Genomic DNA, 24,486 nt, shown 5'->3' with positions numbered 1-24,486 from the left:
TGCTCTGAAGTCATTTCAGGTGGGCTCTGGGTATTTTACGAGTGGGAGGGGTCGGGGTGGGAAGTGGCACTGAGGGGAGGGAGGATTTGTGGAAGAATGAATAAAAACTTTATTTGACAAACTAAAACCATAAATGCATACATAAGTGCACACAAGATCATAAAAATCAATGAAAATACATTAAATGAATAAAAACAAACTAGACGCAAAAGGCAGACCTCTTTTCTTTCCATATTACAAAACAATTCATTAACCGTACATATGTACCTCACCCACACACTGGTATTTTACCAATTAACAGACATTATTTAAAATAAAACACTTAAAATCAAATTTGATCACAATTTAGCTAAAGTCCCTAGTGCACCGCGAGCATACAGCAGCGCGAAGAAAACATTTTACAGAAATACATGTCTCTTCATCTGAAAAAGGTGCTGGAGAAAAGGACAAGCTGATTTCTGGAGGAAAATCCATTTGTTACACTATTCATAACATTTGCTTTATATTTTTAGCATTACTGTCTGAGCTCAATCATGTAGTAAGTGAGCTTTAATCTGTAAAAAACTGGGCAGGAACTTAAAGCCATACAGAGTTGGAAGAAAGCAGAGAAGAGAGGAAAGTGACCAAGAAAGAAAGCAATAGGTAGTACAAGTAAAGGACATCATACCTCCTCACACTCTGCTCCGTGAAACACCACCAAGCTGTCGCATTCTCTGCACTTTGATGGAGCTCTTAGCTTTCGAAGCTTGTGAGTTTGGGCAGCTTTAGACATAACAGTGTTTCTAAATGGCCCAGGAGAATTTGCCATTTCAGATGCAAGATCATTTAAACCTTAAAAACAAAAAAATAAAAGTTTTACTAAATGTAAAAATGAATAAAACTCCTGGCAAACAGACTAGATTTACTTGTTCTATCAGTATTTCATTTACAGATATTTATCCTAAAATGCCTGGATTAAGCACAGATTAAATTGATATAAATTTTATCTGAATTTGTATCCATTCCTTTTTATGAGGGACATAGGCTTAAACCGACAAGAAGCATCTGGAGGGCCACATAAAAAGCAACATATTACAAAATTTCACTCATGTATAGCTATAAAGCGCTCATTTGAGCAGAAATGAAAGAAAACCAAATACAATGCATCCAAAAATTACCAAAGGGCAAAGCATGGATAGGCCTGGAGTCTTAACTGGCATGCATTGTTCAAAATGATCTATAACAAGGCACTAAAGAACAAGCTACTTACTTTCAGTAACGCTCTTTCTGGTGATACTCTATCAAACTACAAATTTCTCACCCTTTAAATATTCCCCTAGACAGAATCCATACTTTATTCTAATAGCAGTGTTCCCAAGCGCCTCTAGGTAGTATCATGCGGCCTCATATTGGCTTTTGTTCTGCCACCTAAGTGATGGAGCAGAGCAGCAAACAAGTGCCACCTCTGCACGCTCATGTCAGTTTCCTACAGGATTCATTCTGCACCCTCGGACGCACAGCACAAAAGAATTGTCAGCACGAGTGTTCGAATCTCGAATTTGGGTCCATTTAGACAGTAAAAAGATATCACGCTACAGAATGGGAAGGTGGGAGTGCAGTGAGAAATCTGCGGTTAGACAGAGTATCCACCAGAAAGAGCATTACGCAAAGTAAGTAGATGGATACTTCTAACAGCAGATTACTCATCTTTAGAATAGATACCAAAGCAGTACCCTTTAAAGGTGGAGGGTCTGTGGAGTGGGCTCAGACAGGAATGGGCAAAATACCCATCCTATCAGACCTGGTTGTCAAAGCAGTAGTGCTTTGTAAACGTGTGTACCAATGTCCACATTGTGGCCTGACAGATGTCAAAGACAAGCAATCCATGGGCCAACACAGTGGTAGTAACCTTCACTGAGGTGAAATGGGCACCAAGACCTTCGAAGCCTGTCTTTTGGCCAATCGATAGCAGATCTTAATAAAGAGGACAATCCACCTCCTCAGAGTCCTTATCTGCACAGCTTTTCCTTACTTCACCCCAGAGAACCCCTCACAAAAAGCTTATTGGCGACACGATGATCCTTGGTACAATCGATGTAAAAGCTTAAAGCTCTTTCGGAGTCCAACCAATAGAGCCACACCTTCTCTTTCGAAGGTTGCAGTGGGACAAAGAACACGGGGAGAGTGACGGATTGCCCAGCATGTAAAGGAGTCACAATTTTCAGCATGAAGGCACCTCAGCAGCAGCTTGTGTGGAAAAAAAGGTGTTGTAGGGTAGATGTACTGTTAAGAGCCAGGAGTTCACTTAAGTAATGAGCGGAAGTGAACACAATGAGGAACACAGTCTTAACTTCAGAAGATGCAACAAGTAGCTGTGCATCAGCTCAGCAGGAGTTCACGAGGATTGGCAAGATCAAGTTAAGGCTCCAATATAGCAACAGAAAAAAATGTTAGGAGGAAACACGTGTCAAACATTTAATAAACCACACCACACAGGTGACAACAGCAAATGCAGTTGGCCCAGCAAATGCAAAAAGGCCAAAAAGGCAGATAAAAATGTTTTATCGTGCCCACCGCAGGACCTTTCAGGGACAATGACAAAGCAAACAACAACATATCTGAAAGTTTGGCTTGTATGGGAGATGTAGATTGTGCAGGTTTGGAAGCAGAATTTAGTCCTGATGCTACAACAGAAGATTCTCTGGAAATAGTAGCCTGATCTGAGTATAGATGCCCATGTACTAGCCAACATGGGGCACTTCATGGTTTGCGAAATAATGTGTTCAAGGCATGATGAAAATGAACACAAAATACGCATAGCACTAATCACTGTAATAGCGAGGGAACCATGTGATGTTTAGCACAGTTGTATTGTCCACATGATTTTGACACCGTTATTATCAATTATGCACAGATAGACACTATCAGGTTGATGATCACCTATACCATCAATGCAGGTTCTGAGAAACAAAGAATGGTACCTTCAGTCACTTTCCTGATGGCTACCCAACATTCTAATTAAAAGTCTTGAATATGAGTTACTTTTGTTTCATTAACCAAGGTCCTACGATAAGGTGAGTTATCACTGACCTTGCTTTCAAGTTAGTCTTGCATGCCCTGTACAAACTGAATGATTGTGCAACTGAAGCTATCGATACACTGACATCCTGACAAAAGCCTTAGAACCGAAAGGCCTTAACATACGGGATGAAACTGATCAACTGCAATTTAGGGTCATAGGATCATAACATCCTTACCTCCCTTCAAGATAATTTTGTTCAATATCCAAATCAGACCACTAATAAAGGGAAACCTGGGTCTGTTTGAGGTATTTATCTAGTCTGGGTACCTGATCATAATAATATATAATATTTAAGGTGCGCCCTGGAATATGGTCGAGCCAATCCTGGTAGAGACCCAATGTTGAACTATGCCACTACCAGAGTGGGTAAAGGGTCTTACACTAAGAAAAAGATTGTATTCTTATTTGACAACATAAACAGGGTATCTGATTGGGAAAGGACACTTTTTTGGGTAGCCCATGGATACCCTGCGTTGGCTAGTACGGATAGATTAGTGAGAGTGTATCCCTTGGACCAGTTTCTCAAGATTGATTGAAGGATAGAGGCTCATGCCCAGAAGTTCTGAGTACACTCTCCCAGCCCAATCCAGAGCCACTAGGATGGCTTGGGGTCAGGGGTTCCTAATCTTCAGACTTTCGGGCAAGAGAGGCAGATACAGAAAGGCGAAGAGGAGTTCCGTGTTCCACTACAGCCAAAGATGAATCTCCTAGCTTGAGTTTTTGTCAGGAACTTCTATGCGAAAACATTTGACACTGCTTATTAGACATCAAAAATATTCAGCCAGGGTTCTCCTCACTGTTAGAAGAGGCCCTGGCCACCTCGAGATGCAGACCCTTTTGAAGATTCACTAGGTGCCACCGGCTGAGCTCAGACACCCTGATGTTTCAATGATCCTTCCAAGTGGTTCATGTCAGGGAGATAGCCTGATGCTCCAAGCAACAGAAGAGGCAGCTAAAAGCCTTGTGAAATAAGACCCCACTGCATCCTGCTTTTTGCAGTACCACATAGCAGTAGTGTTGTCATTGGAAACCTGCACCATCCTTCCCTTATAAGAGAGAGCAGGAAAGTCTGTTACGCCAAATGAATGGCCGTCAACTCTAACAGGTTGACACAGGGCAGGGATTCTGATGGAAACCAGAGTCCTCTGATATAGTCTTCTTCCAGATGACTTTGGCAAAAAGGCAGAGATTCATCACTCACCACAGTCAACTCTGGGCGAGGAAGGGACGGGGGTCTGCCGCTGCCAGGTTTCCTGGTGCTGGGTTCGCCGAGATTTCAGATTCCATTACAGAGCTTGCATATGTCACCTGGCACAATGAACAAGCAGAATGCAGGAGGTTAATAGCCCAAGAGACCTCAGGGTTGCTGTACCTGAAATCCAGGACTGTGGTTGACATGTCAGGATCGTAGCAAGAGTATCCTAGGCTCGCTGAGACGGAGGAAAGGCAGTGAACTGCATAATGTTCAAGACAGTTTCTACAACAGGAAGCTGATATGAAGGTGTCAGGTGTGACTTCAGCTTGTTGATTGACTACTCAACGATATCAGGAGATTTTCTGTCATCTGGAGGTGGTTATCAACTGACTGTGGTGAACTTGCCTTTAAGAGCCAGTCATTGAAGTAGAGGAAAACTTGAACCTGCAACCTTCGTTATGGGTGGCGACCAACACCATCACTTTCGTGATAAGCCAAAGTGAAGCAGGGCAAGCTAAAAACACCCTTGGACTAACTTGAACCACAGGTTGCCTGTGGGGCTGCAGGACAGGAACATGAAAATATGGATCCTGAAAGCCCAAGGTCCCTATTCAGTCACCTGGATCAACAGCAGAAAGAACGTGGACCAACAGGGGCCTTTTTATTTTGTCCCTCCTTAGGAAGGCATCCAGAGGGTGAAGAATTAAGGTAGCCTGGAGCTCTCCATCCTTCTTTGCATAAGGAAATAAGTGTGAGTAACAACCCATCCCTATTTCAGTCTGGAACCCTCCTAAAGGCTTTATTTCAGAGTAAAGCTCTATTCTTTTGCATTAGAATGTACAGGTGCTCTTCTGAGAGCCTTTCTAATGTGGCAGAAAGGTGCGGTGGGGCAGAAAGAAGGAGAAGGGAATAGCCATGCTGCATGATCTGGACGAACCATCTGTCAGATGTAATGGATCATCACCATGGAAGTAAGTGGTGTATCATGCTTCCCACAGCTTGTGTGCCGCTAAAGCGACTTGGAGGCTATTGCGGCAAGGGAACAGGACTGGGAAGACTGATGCCTGTGGTGAACTCTGTGTTATCTGATAGATCCAAATCTGAGTCCACAAAAAGCCTGGGGCAGGCTCTATGCTAACCCTTGAAATAGACTCAGAATTTCATGAACTGGTGAGGAAACTCTTTGGCAGGAGCCAATAGACCCAGAACAATCTGCGGTCCTGCTCTGCTGAAAACTTTCTAAGCAAAAGACACACTGTTGAAAACATTATAAGGCAGAATCTGCTTTATTGTTGAATAGGCACTAGTCATCGACAGGCCATATGGAAGACCTGTGCATCTCATGAGAAACCTGTGGAATGAATCGACGCATGGCGACGATGCACAACACTGGTGCCAATTGGTAGTATCAAAGTCAGCACAGATCACACATTTTTCAGAATCCTGGCCTTCTGGAAGGTTGATGAATACATTTGTTGGGGGCAGGAGAGGTTATACGGTCACCGGGAATGAATACACTGGGATTTACCTTGCTGATGAAAGCCTGGACTACCAGACTCTGGAGTAGGACGCTGTTTAAGGAAATCAGGATCTCCAGAAGAGGTCTATGGTATCTGGCCAACTGCCTATTCAGTGGTGGACATTAACAGGTAGTGCCCGTTAAAGTGTCAGTGATCGTTTCATTAAATGGAGGAATAGGCTCAGATGAGGCTACCTGAAGGTGCTAAAGTTCTGTGAGGGCATTTTTTTTAGATTTCAATGGAAGGCAGTTTGTCAAATAACCACAGCAAAGGAGGCACTCTGCTCCATTGGGGGCAAAAGGTGATTTCAACCCTCTATAAGGTGGACGTATCAAGTCTATTGGTCTCCTGAAAGTCCACGTAAAAGCTGTCATCAGCATAGTGTGGGGGAGTAAATCTTCTCCGTCCCCACCACTGTCATCCCCAAGTGGTGGAAAGCTCTGGGCGGGTGTCTGCACTGGATTATTTTCTGTCTCATTGGATTCTTTTCATTGGTTGCTTCAGCACTAGCCTAGATGGCAGAGAGACTGAGATGGGTCTCAGAGCCAGTGTGGAAGCTTGCTCCAGTCAGTGCTCAACAAGAGATGGGTCCAAGTGGTCCAGAGTGTGCCGATGGTGGATCGATCAGCAGTAATCCAATGACTGGTTCCTGCAGATCCTTGGGGCCCAAATGCATGCCAGAGAGTTGGAAGAGTGCCAAAGAGATGCAGCGTGACCTACTTAAAGGCTTTGACCTGCTGTAGCACCACCAGTGTCTTGGGCATTTTGGGTCACATTGAGGTCAGATGTGGAATAGACTCCTAAATTGTAGATCAGGAGCGAGACTGATCAACACCTTCAAACCCTCGAAACTACTTTGTAGATAGAGAGTGGCAGAATAGTCTTCTTATAGTTCCGCTTATACTTCAACTTAGCAGAGGCCTTCGACCATGAAGACTTCTCATGGGAGTTACTTTGGGAATGGGAGCAGGCCCTGACACTTGATATGGAGTGCACTATGGGACTTCTTCCTCTGTTATGGTATGTATACCTTCGCAGTACTGGATGGCCTTCAGGTGCACAAAGTCTTACTCATCGCTTGTAGTTGTGCCCAGGGCCCAAATAACAAAGACATCTTGTCCGGGTCTGTGACGAGACATTTTTTTCTAAGGTCACAGAATGGTTTGAAGCCTGTAATTTTTGGAGGGAACACCAATCCCCTACAAACTGGATATTAATGTGAAAACTGTCAAAAGGCTGATGAAAGAAGTGTCAGAAATACGGATCTGCCTTTAAAGGCACGGAAAGAAAGGGACCTGCGTTAATATACAGGGGTCGTGCTTATATGCAACTCCGTTCCATCACTTTCGGGGCACCATGCCACCAAGAGACGTACAGGAGTACTGCTATGAAAAATATACAGATCCAGTCTGACATCTGTGGGAATATTCGAAGGGTGAGAAATCTGTGGTTAGAAGCATCAATCAGAAGAGGCCACATACTTCACAAATGCCATGTTCAATTTCAAGTGGAGGGACAACCTATCAAATGACAGCAATAAGGTACAAAATCAAGGCTTCAAATAAAACCTTGCCTTTGTTGCTAATACATAGACATGCGTTATGATGTGTAATTGGATATAATATTTTGAAGCACAAGGTATACCATTATCGGAAGGAGATGGTGGCTCTCTTTCATCCAAATCATCTGCAGATGACATGGTGCCCGTAGATGGGGTCCGTGGTAGTCGCCGCTTAAAATCTCCTAAATGAGGAGAAAAAAAGTTATTTATTTTTTTCTCCCACTTACAACAAACATACTAAAATGTCTTCATACAAAACTATTAACCCTTGCATTCAGTTAAGTAATAAAAAATGCATCAACAAATGGTTGTCACCTGTAACACATGCCTCAAAATGCTTATTCATTCTTGTATTTCTGCTGTCTTGCATGGTGGGACACAGCATGCCTGCTACTTAAAAGCACTATATTACACATTTTCACCAGAGGTTGTATTATTTTTAAACAGTAAAGAACTGTGGGCAAGATGTACAAAACATTTTTGCTTTTGTAAATATCCAGATTCACAGAATTGGCCCTATACTATCACAAAAATGCCTTTTTTGATGTACAAAATCCCAAATTGCGATTTGGTAACCTGTAACAGAATCGCAATTTGGGTTTGAAAATCAGTATCTGGAAGAAAGCGTGTTTGGGGCTTTCCTTCCAAATACCGAATCGCATTGGTACGTATGAATGTTTTGCGACATATGGTCGCAAAATATTTGCACTTTAACGCCAACCCAAAATTGGTGGTAACCCATTCACAAACGAATGGTTGACGAAATATTTTTTAAGAGCAGGCAGCGATCCAAAAGACCACTGCCTTCTCTTTAAAAATGAAACTTAAGGTTGATTTTTTTTGCTTTTCAAATACATCCTTTTTTCCTTTAAGCTAAACAGACTGCACTGAAAAAAAAATGCTGTATTTAAAAGCAATCACATTCATGGTGGTCTGCTGACCCCACCAGGCTACCATCCCTATGATGGCAGCAAATCGCAGTGGGTCACAAATTGTGACATACCTCATTAATATTCATGAGGTAGGTCTATTTGCGACCCACTATGAATCGCTTTCTAAGCAATAAGGGCTAAGTATTGCTTAGCGATTACCAAATAGCAATTTGCAAAAAAATCGCCATTTGGTAATCACTCTTACTATTGTTTGTACATCTGTCATTAAGTGAGTTAGATAAATAATGTCCTGATGCAAGTAATTTTAATGGGACTTGTGGACCTAGTACCAGTGCTGGCAACATGGAAACTAGTTATGGGAGAATGTATATAACTCATGTTGCAGATGCAAGGCATTTAGAGACGGAAAAGGTTATATATACTGTAGTCTGGGCTGTATAGTACAAATACCCTCATATAATGTCTAGGTATAAAGCCAAAACCATAAACACCACTACTTGATCTAGAGACATACAGTAATATGAAAGATTCTAGAGGAAAAAAGTACCTCTGTACTAGTAACATTTCATTATTCCACAATCATTTTACTATATGCTCTCAACATAGAGAAACAGATTATCAACTCCGCAGTACTAGCAAGTAATTAGTGAAAACTGAAATGTCTGCCTTAAGTGAACCAGTAGTAAAGAACTGGACTGGAATCCAGAGATTAAAGCCTACACCAGAGGGCATGTGTAAACACTCTGTCACTATCATGAATATGGGCATGTGCATGAAAAGCGAACTTTGCTGCCTCTGGTATGGTACAAGCATTGTCATCAACAGTGGAATATCCTGGGTGATGGCAGGGATACAGGGCAAGATGATCTGATATACAGAGGCAACCAAAGTTAGGTCAATAGAAACATAAGTTCGCAAGAATACAAGAGAGGGAAGTAAAAAAGAACTACCTGGTGCTAAGGAAGAGGAATCTCGAAATAGATTTCACAGTGAAGTTATGGAAAATGTCTTCAGCTTGACTGCACTGAGCAAGGGGAAATGAGATCCGTTTGGTGTCCTGGTTAGGATGCAATCCTGAAACTGCCTTTAGGATGAATGGTGGGTGCTTATGAACAAACACTATATTCCCTGTAAATTTTAAGTCATTAAAAGAGCCTGAAAACAATCTGAATACACAACCGTGTTTGACACAAAATATTTATCCTACAAGGGAGTATCACAAACGAATGTACCCTTGCACATCTTTCCAGGGGCTTCCCAGTCCCTCAAACTTTTTTTTCCAAACTTGAATTTTATGAAGCATGAGAAAGCATGGTCTCCTTAACGATGCAAATAATTCCCAGAAATGTGTTATTTCAGCTTCCAAAGATGGGATTAGTGTATTTTCTTCAGTCAACATCTAACACTGTGATAACTGTAATCAACCCTCAGAGCAAGGCCCTACAAGTGGATCGTTTGTTCATGTACCATGTTTGTTAAAAAGGTTCCTTATGAATTCCTTGCCAACTCTATGCTGAAGCTTGGTTTAGAGTTCACACAGTAGTGGATACATTTGCATGAAGCACAAGTTACTTACCTTCGGTAACGATATATCTGCAAGAAACATTAGTTAGTGTTAGATTCCTTACCTTAGAATATCCCCAGGCGTCAGACTGGATCAGGAAAGTTTTCGTCAGCAGTACCCCCTGCGCGTTGGTAGGCGTTGTCTGCGGTTCCGCGTCAGTCGTCGGCGTGATCGCCGGGATGATGTCGCTGGAGTACTTAGAAGCCGCCCTGGTGTGCTGGTGTCAGTTTTGTACATAACTATCCGCGCCAGGAACACAGAGCCGTGCAAGAAACAGACACTGGTGCCATGAAACTAGGGCCCTGAAAGGGTTGTCCTTAACCCTAGATATCGGTTCGCAGAACAGGGAGGATGGGTGGGGCGGTAAGGAATCTAACACTAACTAATGTTTCTTACAGATATATCATTACCAAAGGTAAGTAACTTGCACATCTGAAAGAAATAAGTTAGTGTTAGATTCCTTACCTTAGAATAGATACCCCAGCAATACCAACCCCGGTGGTGGGTCTGCGAACCAAAATCACACCAGAAACACCCAAGACCTGGCTTTTTGAGAAATGATTTGTCCACTCTTCCGCTTTCCATACCTTTTTGCTCAGCTATAATGTTTTGGCGCCGGGAAATCCTTTGTGGGTAGCTGCGCCCCTTATAAATGCAAAAAATAAAATAAAATAAAGTCCTAGAGAACAGAACGGCCAAAGAAGCCATCTCTCCAGACTGGACTGTCCAGGCAGAAATGCTTGGCCCTCAGGAGGTTCCTTTTTAGCCACGGAATAACAGATCTTGATGCACAAAACGACCCACCGAGGGATGATCCATTTGTGCACAGCTTGTCCCTTCTTAGCGCCCATGTCGCCAACAAAAAGTTAGTCATCCACCGGAACTGTTATGTGCGGTTTAGATAAAAGGAAAGCGCACGTTTTGGGTCCAGACGGTGGAGCCTCTCTTCCTCTTTTGAAGGATGCGGAGGCAGAAAGAAGGTGGTCAAGGTAATGGTCTGGCCCATGTGAAAAGCTTTGAACACTTTGGGTAGAAAAGAAGAACGAGTCCTTAGAACAACCTTGTCCGGATGGACAGAGAGGAAAGAAGGCTTAGAAGAAAGAGCCTGGAGCTCATTCACTCTTCTGGCAGAGGTGATGGCAACCAGGAAAGCAGTCTTGAGAGTCAGAAGACGAAGAGGACCGGTATCAAGTAGCTCAAAGGGAACACACATCAGGTAGGTTAACACCAGATTCAAGTCCCACTGAGGCATTACAAAGGGAACAGGAGGAAACATGTGAGTAGTGCCTTTCAAGAATCTATTTACAACAGGGGACTTGAAAAGAGAAGGCTGATCAGGAAGCCTCAAGAAGGCTGAAACAGCTGAAAGATATCCCTTAAAGGTGCCCAGAGCAGAGCCCTGCTGGCCCAGAGAAAGAATAAAGAGGAGAACCTCAGAAAGAGGGGCAGAAGGGGATCCACACAGCCTTTGCTGTGCACCATGCCAACAATGTGATCTACCTGCAGGCGTATACCGTCTTTGTGGAGGAATGCCTGGCTGCCAGAATGACATCACAGACTTCAGGAGGCAAGACAAATGGCATCAACTGTCGCCGCTCAATCTCCACGCCTGTAGGTGGAGGCTGGACAGGTTCGGGTGGAGGACCGTCCCCTGATGCTGCGACAGAAGATCCTCCAGAAGAGGCAGTGGGATCGGGGGCTCGATGGCCATGCCGAGTAGCTCGGGATACCAGTACCTTCGTGCCCAGTCCGGAGCCACAAGGATGACTTGGGCCCGGTCGCGCCTGATCTTCAGCACTCTGGTCAGAAGTGGTATAGGCGGAAAGGCGTATAACAGACCGCAACTCCACTCGCGACAAAAAGCGTCTCCACGCGAGGGCCGCCTTGGAAATTCCAACGCGCAGAACGGATGACATTGCACGTTCTCTTCGGTGGTGATTAGATCTAACCAAGGCTCTCCCCTGCTACTGAAAGAGACCTTGCGCCACGTCAGAGTTCAGACGCCACTCGTGATCCATCATGCACCGACGGCTGAGTTTTTTTGCCCTGGCGTTCAGAGAACCTGCCAGGTGTTGAACCACCAGGGTGATGCCCTGATGTTCCAGCTATGTCCAGAGGTGTAGAGCCTCCTGACAAAGGGTCCACGACCCCACCCCGCCATGTTTGTTGCAGCACCACATGGCGGTCGTGATGTCAGTGAACACATGCACTACACTTCCCTGTACAGAGGGAAGGAATGCCTTCAGTGCAAGTCGTATCGCCCGCAGCTCCAGAAGGTTGATATGGAGCCGGGACTGCGTCGGAGACCAGAGGCCTTTGATCTCAGCCTCTCCCATGTGCCCCCCTCCCCCCCCCCCCCCCATCCAAGGAGGGACGCATCCGTCACCACTGTGTGCTCCGGTTGGGGTAGGAAGAGGGATCTGCCACCACTGCCCTGCCCTCCGAGATCAGGACATGGTCGGACAGGTTGCCCTGTTGCCTACGGGAACTTCAGGTCCCACTGCAGAGCCCGCATCCGCCACCTGGTGTGTTGTACCAGCAGGATGCAGGAGGCCATCAGACCCAGCAGCCGTAGGGCCATCCTGACCGAAACTCTGGATAAAGGCTGAAAGATCGGAATCAGAACCTAAATATCCCGAACCCGCTGGTCGGGAGAATAAACCTGAAACTGCGCCGAGTCTGGAACCACTCCGATGAAGAGGAGCTTCTGGGAGGGACTCAGATGTGACTTCGGCACGTTGATGGAGAACCCTAGCGAATGCAGGAGGTCGGCCGTAGTCTGGAGGTGGGAGACGACTGTTTGGGGCGAGCCCACCTTCAACAATCAGTCGTCGAGATAGGGGAAGACTGGAACCCCTAATCTGCGCAGATAAGCTGCGACCACCTCCATCACTTTCGTGAACACCTATGGGGCACTGGTGAGGCCGAAGGGGAGCACGGTAAACTGAAAGAGCTCGTGGCCTACCGTGAACCGCAGGTAACGCCGGTGGGCCGGGAATGTGGAAATAAGCGTCCTGCAAGTCCAACGCTACCATCCAGTCTCCAGGTTCTAGGGCAGCCAAAACCTGAGCTAACGTCAGCCTCTTGAACTTCTCCTTCCGGAGGAAGACATTGACGCTCCTGAGGTCCAAGAAAGGGCGTGGGCCCCCTTTGCCCTTCTTGGGAACAGGAAAGTAGTTTGAATAACAGCCCCGTCCTACCTCTGGCCCAGGAACGCGCTCGATGGCCCCCTTGGCCAAGAGGGCTGTAACTTCCTCCTGCAGAAGTTGCAAGTGATCCCCCGACATGCGGTGGCATGACTGGAGGGGTCGTCTCGAAGGGGAGGGAGTAGCCCCTTCGGACGATTTGCAGCACCCACCTGTACGAAGGGATGGTACGCCAGTGGAGCAGGTGATAGCGAACTCTGCCTCCAACTGGCGTGGAATGGGCCCGAAAGCTCGGACTAGGCAGGTTTTGAGGCAGATGCTGAGGGAGCGGATGTGGACTGACCGGCTCTCTGTCCCCCTGCTCCGCCACGGCGGAATGCACTTTTGCAACCGCGTTGAGGCTGGTTCTGCGGCCTGTGGCTGGACGAACGTGCGGGGGGTGCCCCTTCCTTGGCCACGAAAGGAGCAAAAAGCAGAAGTTTGCTGGCGCTGGGCCGACAGGCCCAAGGACTTGGCCATAGCCCTGGAGTCCTTAAAGAGCTCTAGCCCAGGAGTCCTTAAAGAGCGCTATCTGCCTTGTCGCCAATGAGGTGACAGCCATCAAAAGGCATGTACGTGAGAGTGCTCTGGACATCCCCTGAAAAGTTTGTAGACCTCAGTCAGGCCTGCCGACGAATCGCCACCGTTGTTGCAATCGCTCTGCCCAGCAAGTCCATGGTGTCCAGTCCACACCGAATGGAATACCGTGCTGCATCCTGCCCCTCCGCAAGAGCCTGGGTGAGCCGTGTCCTAGCCTCTTCCGGACACTGGGGCAGCACGTCCGCCACCGTATCCCACAGAGAACAGGTGTAACGGTCCAAAAGGCATGCTGTAGTAATGGGCCGCAACCCTAGGCTGATGGAAAAAAACAGTTTCTTGCTAAACTGTTCCAGCATTTTGGAGTCCAGGTCCAGAGTTGCGGTTGGGAAGGCGGTTTGGGACGTGGAGGCCTGAATAACCAGACTCTCAGGGGTGAGGTGGGCGGACAGAACGCAGGGGTCGCCCAGAGCTGGGCGGTGGAGCCGGGCCAAGTTCTGATCCACAGGAGAGACTATGGTGGACTTGGACCAAGTGCCCATCAGAATGTCAGTGAGGGCCTCATTAAACTGCAGTAGAGGCTCTGAAGAGATACTGGCGGTTTAAGCACCTCGGTGAGGAGGTTAGTCCTCACAGCCGCGCAAGGGAGTTCAAGGCCTTAGCCGCCTTGCGCAGCACCAAAGCATAAGTAGCTCCCTCCTCCGTAGCCACGGAAGGAGGAAAGATAAAACCAGTTTCAAGCGAGGTGTCTAGACCACTGGCCTCCCCTAGCTCATCTACCCAATCCTGACTTAACTGGCACTGCTGTGCCAGAGGGTCCTCAGACCCCTCCCAGTCCTCCCCTTAATCCGTGTCCTGATAAACCGGCAGAAATGACGGAGCAGGGGCATAGGTGAACAACTCACCAGTGGGCGTCAGGCGGCGCCGGTCCGACGCCGAACCCGGGCTGAAACCGGGGCCGGCGTCGCCAGAGGACGGCGCCGGAGGTGGCTCTGAGGAGATCGGTGCCGGTGGAGGAGTCGTGAGGTCAACCGGTGTCGACGCCTCGACCGAAGTCGCCGGTGGCGCAGAGGTTGAAGCCGCCAGCAACACAGGGCTAGGACCCCGAGTTGGACCAGCGGGGCCAGAAGGCGCACCGGCGGGTCTCGACGGCGGAAAGAGTCCTCATGGCCAAGAGGAGGTCTTGAATCTGCTCCGGAGTCGCATTGAGCCCAGGGGCCGGAGGGTGTGGGGCTGGATGCGACTGCGTGGGTTCCGCCGGGGCCACAAAGGCGGCGCTACCTGAACCCTTGGCTGAGTCGCGTGACCGGCGAGGGGAGGTCAAAGAACAATGGTGTTTCTTCGACTTTACCATGCCTCGACTTACCAGAGTGCGAGGACTTGGATCCCGATGATCAGTGCAGACTCTGGCTATGGGACCGGTCCACGGGACCGGTCCCTCAACTTCCTTCTCGACCAGGACCTTGAGCGGCACAGAGCAGACTGCCGGAGCTCGAGTAGCTTACGGGAACACTCCCGCCTAGCCTTTGACATCAAGGTCCGGCAGTCGGCACGCAACTGGTCATCGTGGTCGGCCCCCAAACAGTAGAGACACCAGCGGTGGGGGTCAGTAACCGACATCAGTCTGTGACGGGCGTCACATGGCTTGAACCCGGGCATCCCTACCGGCACCAGGAGTCGAGTCGACTCGAAAAAGATAGACAAAAATGTCGAAAGAGTTAGTCAAAAATTGACTAAGGGTACGCTCTTCCCGGATCTGCGCTTGCTGGCGAGAAAAAAGAAGAGCTGGCGTCAGCGTACGATGGCGGCGTCCAAGTACTCCAGGGATGTCATCACGGCGATCACGACGCGACGACTGGCGCGGAGCTGTAGACGCCTACCGATGCGGAGAGGTACTGCTGACGAAAACTTTCCGGATCCAGTCTGACTCCTGGGGATATTCTAAGATCAGGAATCTAACACTAACGTGTTTCTTTTAGATACTATTTTTGCAGTAATGTTTCTGGTGAATGTAGTGGAGATGCCTGGATATTTAGGGTTCACTTTGAGGCAATGAAGCTATTTTGACAATAAATAGTAAGGTTTTCGGCAAGATACATTACATTTCCATGATGCAGACCCTATCCTCTATACGGTCTGAAAAATCTAGCTCTTCTTACATACCAAACCATCACACCTAGAACTCTTACTTAGAAGATGCTGCTTATCTAGAACCTCTTAGAAGTCAGGCAGGCTATGCTTACAGTGTAGTGGGACACCTTCATTTGAATGTAACAGGCTGAAGGTTGTTAGGCTGGATGGCATCCACTGAATTAAAAAGAAACACACACACACACAATCCAGATGGTCCATTAACCTACCTACCTCCAATAAATTTAGTTGTATCCATATGTGCCTGCCCCAGCAAAATGTTCTGTTGGCATAAACAAGGGAATCATAGTTCTCAAAAAACTGAGAAAAGGTACACTCAAGAACCTACCAGGTTGAAAACAGTAACTTAATGACTGGGCAAAAAGGAACTTTCTATACTTGTATTTAAACATAACATGAGTGTGGGTGGCCTCCTCTAATGTTGGGAATATTTAACAGTATTTCATGCTACACAAGAAACCCTGCTGAGAAAAAAAAAGTCTGGCAGTCTGCCACGCACACAGGACATCCCACATCGCCTTCAGTACCCTAAACCTCTCAGCTAATTCAGTCAGTGTAGTTGTCAGAAGACCAATTGTCAGTATGAAGAAACAAATTAAGAGGACTCAGATAAAAGAATAAAAATTGAGCGTCAATGAGAATAATACAAAGATGTCTTGAAGTGGATAGCAGATCATTAGAATTACGTGAAATCAAACAATCAATTTTACCTAAGAGAAAACTCTTGCTCTACAAGCATTATATACCTGTTTGAGACTAGATGAACATATGTACCTGGACTGGCAGATGGAGAATCCATAGAGCGGGATTCACTGCTTCCTCCAGCGCTTTCAGAATCACTGCACATTCCACTACTTTGGTTGCCCACCGACCAGGAACGGAAAGGGGGTGGTCCTCTTATTGCTTTAAGTGGAAAAGAAAAAATCAAATTAGGTGCATTTATAAATCCTCGTCTGCAACATTATTCCAAAAGTCATGGCACTGACCAGCTTCACCAAATTCATGAAAGGTAATGATTGTGGTCAAACCAATGTGTTTTAATTCAGAATCATCTTTCTCCACCGTACACAACCAACAACATTCAGCGAAACCAACAAAAACTGCACAAAGGTTAAGGGACCAAGAACAAACCTCAATTCCATGAACACACTCAAAGCCAAGGTCAGGACATTGAACCTCATTTATAAGCCCATGGTGTGTAGTGTGTGTGTGTGTGTTTGTGTGCGTTTTAATTCACTGAAAAATACACAAATTCACCAGTTATAGGAAACAGCACTAACTATAACTTGCGCCTCTGCCATGCACCGCCACCTTACTACCTAATTTTGTACAGCTGGTGTCCAACTAATGGGTGTGTTTACAAAATACATGTGCTCCTAATGTACCATAGGTATGTAGAGGTATTCAAAACGTTATAAATCTTTGTATTCATGAGTAACACTGTGTGGAGGTGACAGTTGACTTATGTTCATTATGTTCCACAAAGGTTTTTTGGTTCTGCAGGAAAAGTGTTCAACAGGAGGAAATTTCTACATAGCCGATAACTAACTTTTGTAGGTAATCTTGCGTTATTAAACAAAATCCTGTCAACATGACAATGTCTACATAACGTAGAAGAATGTGTGCACCTGATACTAACCGATGTACATTTGCTTGTTTTGTTTGAGAAGGAAGGCTATCTGTACACGTTTCACCACAGTATGAAGGGTACAGGTAGTAAGTATGATGTTTAGCACCTTCAGAGCCGGATTATTGTTTAGCAAATAGTGTCTTTTTTGACAACTGTTGCATAGAGTATACACTGCTCTTAGTAAATACTTTTTAATACCCTGTGGTGTATTTCTCATGAAAGTTTTACTTTATGCAAACAGTGTGCTATAGAGTAAACGCTCGTCATAGAGAAGGCACTGTTTACAGTACCAAGTTCTCTCCTGATATAAACTTCATTTCTCAATGTATGTGTTGTGAGTTTCAGGTATTTGATATAGATAAAAGCGGTCTGGAGTAGGTCCTTTGTTGTGGAATTGACATTCACTATTTTTAGGAACTTGGCTTTCTGTGAACAGTTGTGTGCAGATTGAACACAATACTCAATAAGGGTGCCCTATATATCTGTGGTTGATTGTTGATGTGAACTATGTTAGCTGTAAAATGCATAGTATTGGGTCAATGTTGCAAATAATGCAGGCTTTCTGCACATAAGGGAGTTACATCTGTGATGGCAGTAACAACAGCTGATAGTCTCCTAATCTATTTTGTACTTTCTGTCAGGACTCTAATGCCATAGTAATTCATAAAGCAATAAGTGCGGAAACTAAGCTTGGATAAAATCATCTGTGATGTCATGAGTGATGTCATAGAACATATCATGAGTGATGTCAAACAATGCATGGCGGGGGCACAAGTTTATAGTTAGAGCTGCTAACTAGAACGGGTGGATTTCTGTGTTTTTTTGTAGGTCAAAAAATGTATGTCGTCATTGACAAATTCACTTAACCGTGTTACTTTAGTCATTGTTTTTTTCAGTGATTTTCTTCTTTTTTTTAGGTAAAGTAATACTTCATTACCATACGTTAATGCAACCCCCACCACGCCTATGGCCAAGACCTGCAGTCAACCCCCTACATACAGCCAACTATGGGGATCCAAGGGCAGTTTTTTTTTTTTTAAATGGAAGGGGCCGTGTGCCTGCGAGCCTTGTAGGCCCTGGGGACCCCATCCCCCACGTGCCCTCTCCCCGGGTCGATTACGGCCCCAGGATCCCTGGGGCCTGGTGTTCTTTTGAGATAGAGCGGGGCATGTGGCCCCGCTCCCCAGGCTGATTTCAACCCTTGGGACCCCCATTCCCGGAGTCATTTTGTAGGGGGAGGAGAGCACACATCCCCTCCTCCCCAGGCAGTTTTCAGCCCTGGGGATCTCTTCCCCAGCTAAATTGTTTACGGGAGGGGGGCAAGCGGCGCCTTCACCAGGCTGATTATGGCCCTACGGGCCCTATTCCCAAGGGCCCTCAACATAAAGGTGGGTGCCCACCATAGTGTTGTTGGGGGCCGCAGGAGAGGCCTCAGCCAGCTTCCCACATACAGCGCGAACAGGCATTATTCCCACCTGCAGGGAGCAGCTCCTTATGCTGCTTCCTATGGACAGGAGCAATATTTTCATCAGTTTCTGTGCAGACAGGAAAACCGATGAAGTCTGCTCCCAATGGGCTATTAGTTGCTCAGGAAGGGGCGACTGTGCATCCATATTTTCCTGGACTTTCCCACCATACACACCTTCTGGATGGTAGTAGAGTCTACGCTCCGGGAATCTATGGATTTGCCCTCGCCACTTCTAGACTCCCTAATTCTACTCTGTGACTTACCATACATTCCCGAATAGATGCACGTTGCTCACCAATTGCTTGTCACTGCCATTATAGCTGCCAAAATCTGTATTTTCCAACACTGGCGCTCTCTCTGCAATTGCCGTCACACGAGGAATGGCTTGCAGAGATGTACAGGACTGCATCATATGAAAATATCTTATACAATTTAATGGACATTGCAGATATTTTTCTTCTTATAAGGTTCCCTTTTTTGCAAGATGCCTCCCCTTCCCCCACAGTTTGCTTAGACTATTGCTTCTTGCTCATTGGCATCATTATATTCACTACCCCTCTCTATCTTCCCTACTTTGTAGTTTCCATCTTTCTTCCCTTCTTTTTCTTGGTCCTTCTTCCATTTACTTTCTAAATTCTATAGCTTATTCTCTCATCCATCACCTCCTTTTTCTACCTCTCTTAAATATTATATACAAGTATTGTTTGCTGTTGGTGCTGCACTTGCATGTCCCTGTATTTGCTCCCGTCAAAGGGGAGCAGACTTGGTGTTTGCTCCAGTTTTGAAAATGCTCCTGCCAAGCAAGAGCAAACACAGGTTTGCTTGCCTGCACCGCTGCGGGCAGAGAAACAACTACGTCCTGGGGGTGGGCTTCCTGGGACAAAGTTTGCGAGCTGGCCCTGTGGGATGGGGTCTCCGACAGCTCGCAGCACATCAATGCTAGTGTGACTATGCTCCTTCCATTATGGCATGAGTCTCCTCCCTGGGAATATCCATATGGCTTCCCCAGGCAACACACAGTACATCCGTGCTAACTGCTACAATTTTAACCTTTTGAGGCACGAGTCTCCTCCTGGGGGTTTCCTTCCAGGGTAACCCATCTGAGTACCCCTTTCCCTTAGCATGTTGGTGGTGTGTACTCTCCTTGTCTTTTCCTTCTTCAGGTGACCCTCTTATCATTTGGTCCCGATGAGAACCCACATTACAAGGGGATCAAATTGCCGTCGACATTTTTAAAACGTACCAATTATCTAATTCTAACCCATTTAATTGCTAAAAGGGCTCGCTTATAAAATATCAATTGTTATTTGGTCGTTTGTTACAGTTTGGAAAACGTATTTTCTTTTATGTATTGTCTGTATAAGTGTATTGTCCTTCCAGGTGTGTTTTGGTTCCGTTTCATGTGGGAAACTATGAATATTTACAATGAAAAATACAGTCATTGTATTGTTTTGTGACAACCAGTATTTGACTATTCTTTGTCGCTTTTCCGACTACATCCGCCAGCAGTCTCATTGTTCAATTGTGCTTATTACTTCATTGAGTATACATTTATGGTTCCAATAGGAACCGCTTTTCTTTCTTATAATATTTAAATTCCCTGGTTCTTACTGACTAGGGTTGGCTTAGTTTTGTGTTTGAAGCCTTGCCAATGTGGGACAGCGTCCCCACCATACCGCAACCTTTGATTATTCCATAATGCCAGCGCCCACCGGCTGCCACATGGCCATATTAGATAGGAGTGACCTCCACAGGACAGCTCATAAGACTCCTGGGAGCGGTCGCCCCAGAGAGAAATTCAGATGATCACCAGACTTTCTAGCCTGTGACAACTATTTTCAAAGGAGACTATACTCTAGAGGGTGCTGGCCACCCAACCCTTGCACTCCAGCGTCACACATTAGCACTCTTCCAGGACCTCTGCATGCTAACCCTCCAGAAGACAATCACAGAACAATTTAGAAGTAAAGATATAGACTACAGCTGGGGCCATCCATTCTGCCTTATATTTTGCTTGGTGGACAAACTGAATCAGATCAAAACTCTGGCAGAGGCCCAGCGAGTCCTTGACATCCTGGAGGATGTCCCACGAGCGCCCTGAGAAGAATTTGTGATACCATTGTCGGGCACAGCCACAGATGGCAGCAGGTTCCAAGATCATAGATCGGCCAGTGCCACAACCCCAATACAATGGCACAAGATAGACAAACAGTCCTGGATAAACTTAACGAGGAGCCAGGCTATCCGAGCCCTCAGTGGCCATGGCAACGCCCAGACCATGCACCACACCCCTTCCTAAAAAGCTTGGGTGGGTGGCAAAGTACATGGGGGGCCCCATCCTCTGGACCCAGTCAGGAGCTCTCAAGCCAGGGGTCTGCCGCTCCGCGCCGAAGGAGCTAATGTTATGCCACTGCACAGAGACAGATTCACTCATTTCAGATCCACCTTTAATATTATTCAAAACGCAGTGTTTGACTTCTACTTTGCCTCTAAAGTTCTGGGAAATACCCGAAACCTTACTTTAAAACATTGATTAAATCATATTTCTTTTCACACGTTTCGCAGTCTGTGTGCACCAAAAAAAGTGTTTGCGATTGCCACAGATTTCCCTAGAATGCCACTGAGGGACAGCAGGACACAAAATCTTCTGTAACGTTGTTCAAGCTCCATCTAGTTTTGACCAAACACACTAGGCAATTCTACTTACAAATGCACCATTTACACAATATAATTAAAATAACATGACACTATCAAAAATAACATTAAAATGCTTTACCAATGTATGTGTATCTTCGTTGTTAACGGTTTTAAAAAATCCAGGGTAAGACTCACCCTTCCATCTCCTCCTGACCCCCCCTTTTTTTTTGGTATTGCTGGTGGCTGTGCTCCCTGAAAACTACACTCTGGGTAAGGGTATGTACAGAAGCTTGACGCCTCGGTATGCCATCCTCTGCTATTGCCATGCTAAAATTCACACTGAGCTCGGTCAATGCACTTCTGTCTAAAGCTTGAAGCCCCCACCACACTTCTCCAAGCTAGAACCCTCCCATGTGGCATCCAGGGGGCCTTGCATACCCCATTCGTAACTCCAGGCTAGTCCTCGACACTGTTCTGCACGTCGCAAGATGTGCTTCCCACACCACGCACGTCACATTGTTACACTGCATAACTTACTTAAAACAGAGAACATACGCCTTATTTATACAAGTCTTATGCAAAACCGGCTCATAATTCTTGGGGCTGGAGTCTACATTTGCATTTTTTTGTCCGAAATAAAACCTTTTGCTATGGTGCAATTTAGATACTGAAAACTCCAGCTATGCTGTAATAGGCGCCACGCATTGCATGTGACTGCAAAGCAAATGGAGAGGTGGCGGGGGCGCTTGCGGAGCACAGTACACGCACATGCCTGGTCAGATGCAACAAATTGCAATCACAATAACTGACTATTCATTTCCTCAAACCACAAATTGCCAACCTCCAATGACTGACACCCACGCCTCATGCAAAATGAACCACTATGTCTCATGCAGGTTTAACCACGTTTAACATCAGACTGCTTAATTCGTTGTATGTATGTACATAATTCTGAATGCTTCTCTATTTACCTTATAGAGAGGCTGGAGAAGATTTCAAACTGTCCTTATATTATTATAAATTCAATACCAAAAATAATTTACACAAACAGACATAGTGGCCTCTAAAGCTGCTAACCTACATGCGTCAGGAGATGGGGTTGGAAGAAGGGCTGCGTAGATCAGCCTTTAAGATGTTTGACATTTTATTTTTACAAAGGGGGTGACTCAAGCATTGTTACTCTTTGGTTGGATGGGTTTTAACACCTCCTTTGCAATAAAACACCCGAAGTTCCACCGAGTAGTTGGTGTGAAACCTGAGCAGTGGTTAATGCAGTGATGCCGCTAATAAGGTGTTCTTTTACTGTGCTCCAAATCTCAGAAGTGGCCAAGATTTTGAAGTGTATGCCAGTAAACTGAAAGCCTGCTGGGAGCGATCCATACAGACGAACGCAGGTATTAACAATAAGGCAATCGTGGGGTTTGGGCTCACAGTAGCAATATCGAGATGGCGCGAGTCTTGCAACCACGGGGTCCCTGAATACAGCAGCCGCCACCGCAAGCACCGTAATTGTGATATTGTAACTACTAAGTACTTTTACTCGTCTCACCTGTGACCTGCAGCTTCGGTAGCAGGAGCAGACTGCTGCCCAATTAAGGTCCCACCGCCCATGTGCAGTTTACATTGAGCATGACTCAATATAGTCACACCCTGGCCTGTGCCCCGTCCTGAAGACCACGCATGTGTAATGACTCATGTGACTGTCATGGCGCACATCGCAGGTACGTGTGCACAGGAGCGTTACTGTAAAACAAACTGGCCCCAAATCTAGTCCGTGACCGTACTGTGCTGTGCTGAGGGGGCCCACGCACTGAGGGGGCTGTAAGGGCCTTTGTTACGCCCATGGTGGGTGGAGGGGAAGGGGAGCCATCTTCAAGCGGCGAACACTGACCATATGGCCAGACCTTTGACCGGACTCAGTCTGCTAGACAAATCTTTCTATCTACAATGATATATGAACTATATGCTTGTTCTACTGTTTACTGGTTGTGTTGGGGGGCTGCACTCACTCCACACCAGCGTACTCCCTTCTTACACCTTTATACCCCACTGTCCGAGTCTCCACATTCCCACACTGATCTCCTATCACTTTTGCAGGGAGGTGATTCTCAAAGTTGCTGACACAAAAGGGAAGGGCGCTGGCTTATTGTATAAGGTTGAGAGAACAGTCACTTACCATTGTAACTCTCTATGCACCCAACGAGAATAAGGAGTAGTTTCTTACCTGTAACTCCAGTTGTGTAGTAGGGGTATCCCTGTTTTAGTCATAATCTAGTGAATAGTCATGGCCATGTGCATGGACCCTGTGAGCAATCGAAATAGTCTCTTAAGTTGACTTCTTCTGCAGTCCTGCATAGACACTTAAGAGAAAATCAAAGACAAGTAATGCAGCCTAAAACTACAAGGCTACACTGGCCAGCACTTCATCTTGAAGTGAAAAAGATAGCCAAATAATATTAAATTTTATACACTTTGTAAAGTTTCACACCTAGAGAAGCTCCCCTTCACAAAAAACCTTTCTCATGATAGAGAGGAAGGGTTGGACAGACAAGCCTCATAGGCTGCCACTGTGTGTCTGGAAAAGGGATACCATGCCTTTAATGAACTCTCCAGAGACCCTCGGTATCCCAGGATGCACAGCCAAAGGCCTTTTACTTTCAGTTCTTTTTGAAGGTGTAAAAAGCTAGGCCTGTAGCATTCAGTACATTATCATTCCATCCACCGGGGAGGAGGGCGGGCGCTTATGACTAACAGAGACACCCCTACTACAGAACTGTAATTACAGGTAAGAAACTACTCCTTCTGTAGTAGGGGATCTCTGTTTATAGTCATAATCTAGTGAACAGAATGGCAAGCCCATCCTAACAAACCAAACCAGCTGTGGAGAAAACAGATTAACTATTACTGTGCAAACATATTTCTCAACGAAGCCTGCCCAACCTGAGCCTCTGCTCTGTATGTAATGTTCCCATTGTAGATATCTGCAATGGGAACATTACATAGCAAAGCCGTTGTAGCTGCTTTGCCCCTAGTGGAATGGGCCTTAGGCTTACCCCCTAAGGTTGTGTTAGCCTGTTGGTAACA

General features: G+C 46.0%; 1 protein-coding gene across 1 annotated transcript in view; it reads right to left on the bottom strand.

Annotated features, from left to right (window-relative positions):
* ARHGAP29 (Rho GTPase activating protein 29) overlaps positions 1 to 24,486 on the bottom strand; it is a 393,170-nt gene that overhangs the window by 56,491 nt on the left and 312,193 nt on the right. Inside the window, exons 15-17 of the mRNA XM_086957877.1 lie at positions 16,442 to 16,570; positions 7,421 to 7,519; positions 668 to 831 (exon numbers count right to left, since the gene is read on the bottom strand). Coding sequence (XP_086814003.1) covers positions 668 to 831; positions 7,421 to 7,519; positions 16,442 to 16,570 — 392 coding nt within the window. The remainder of the gene's footprint in view (positions 1 to 667; positions 832 to 7,420; positions 7,520 to 16,441; positions 16,571 to 24,486) is intronic.

Source organism: Lissotriton vulgaris, chromosome 1_1 (assembly GCF_964263255.1).
Source record: "Lissotriton vulgaris chromosome 1_1, aLisVul1.2, whole genome shotgun sequence".
Taxonomy (NCBI): Eukaryota; Metazoa; Chordata; class Amphibia; order Caudata; family Salamandridae; genus Lissotriton; species Lissotriton vulgaris.
This window is presented reverse-complemented; position numbering and strand designations above follow the sequence as displayed.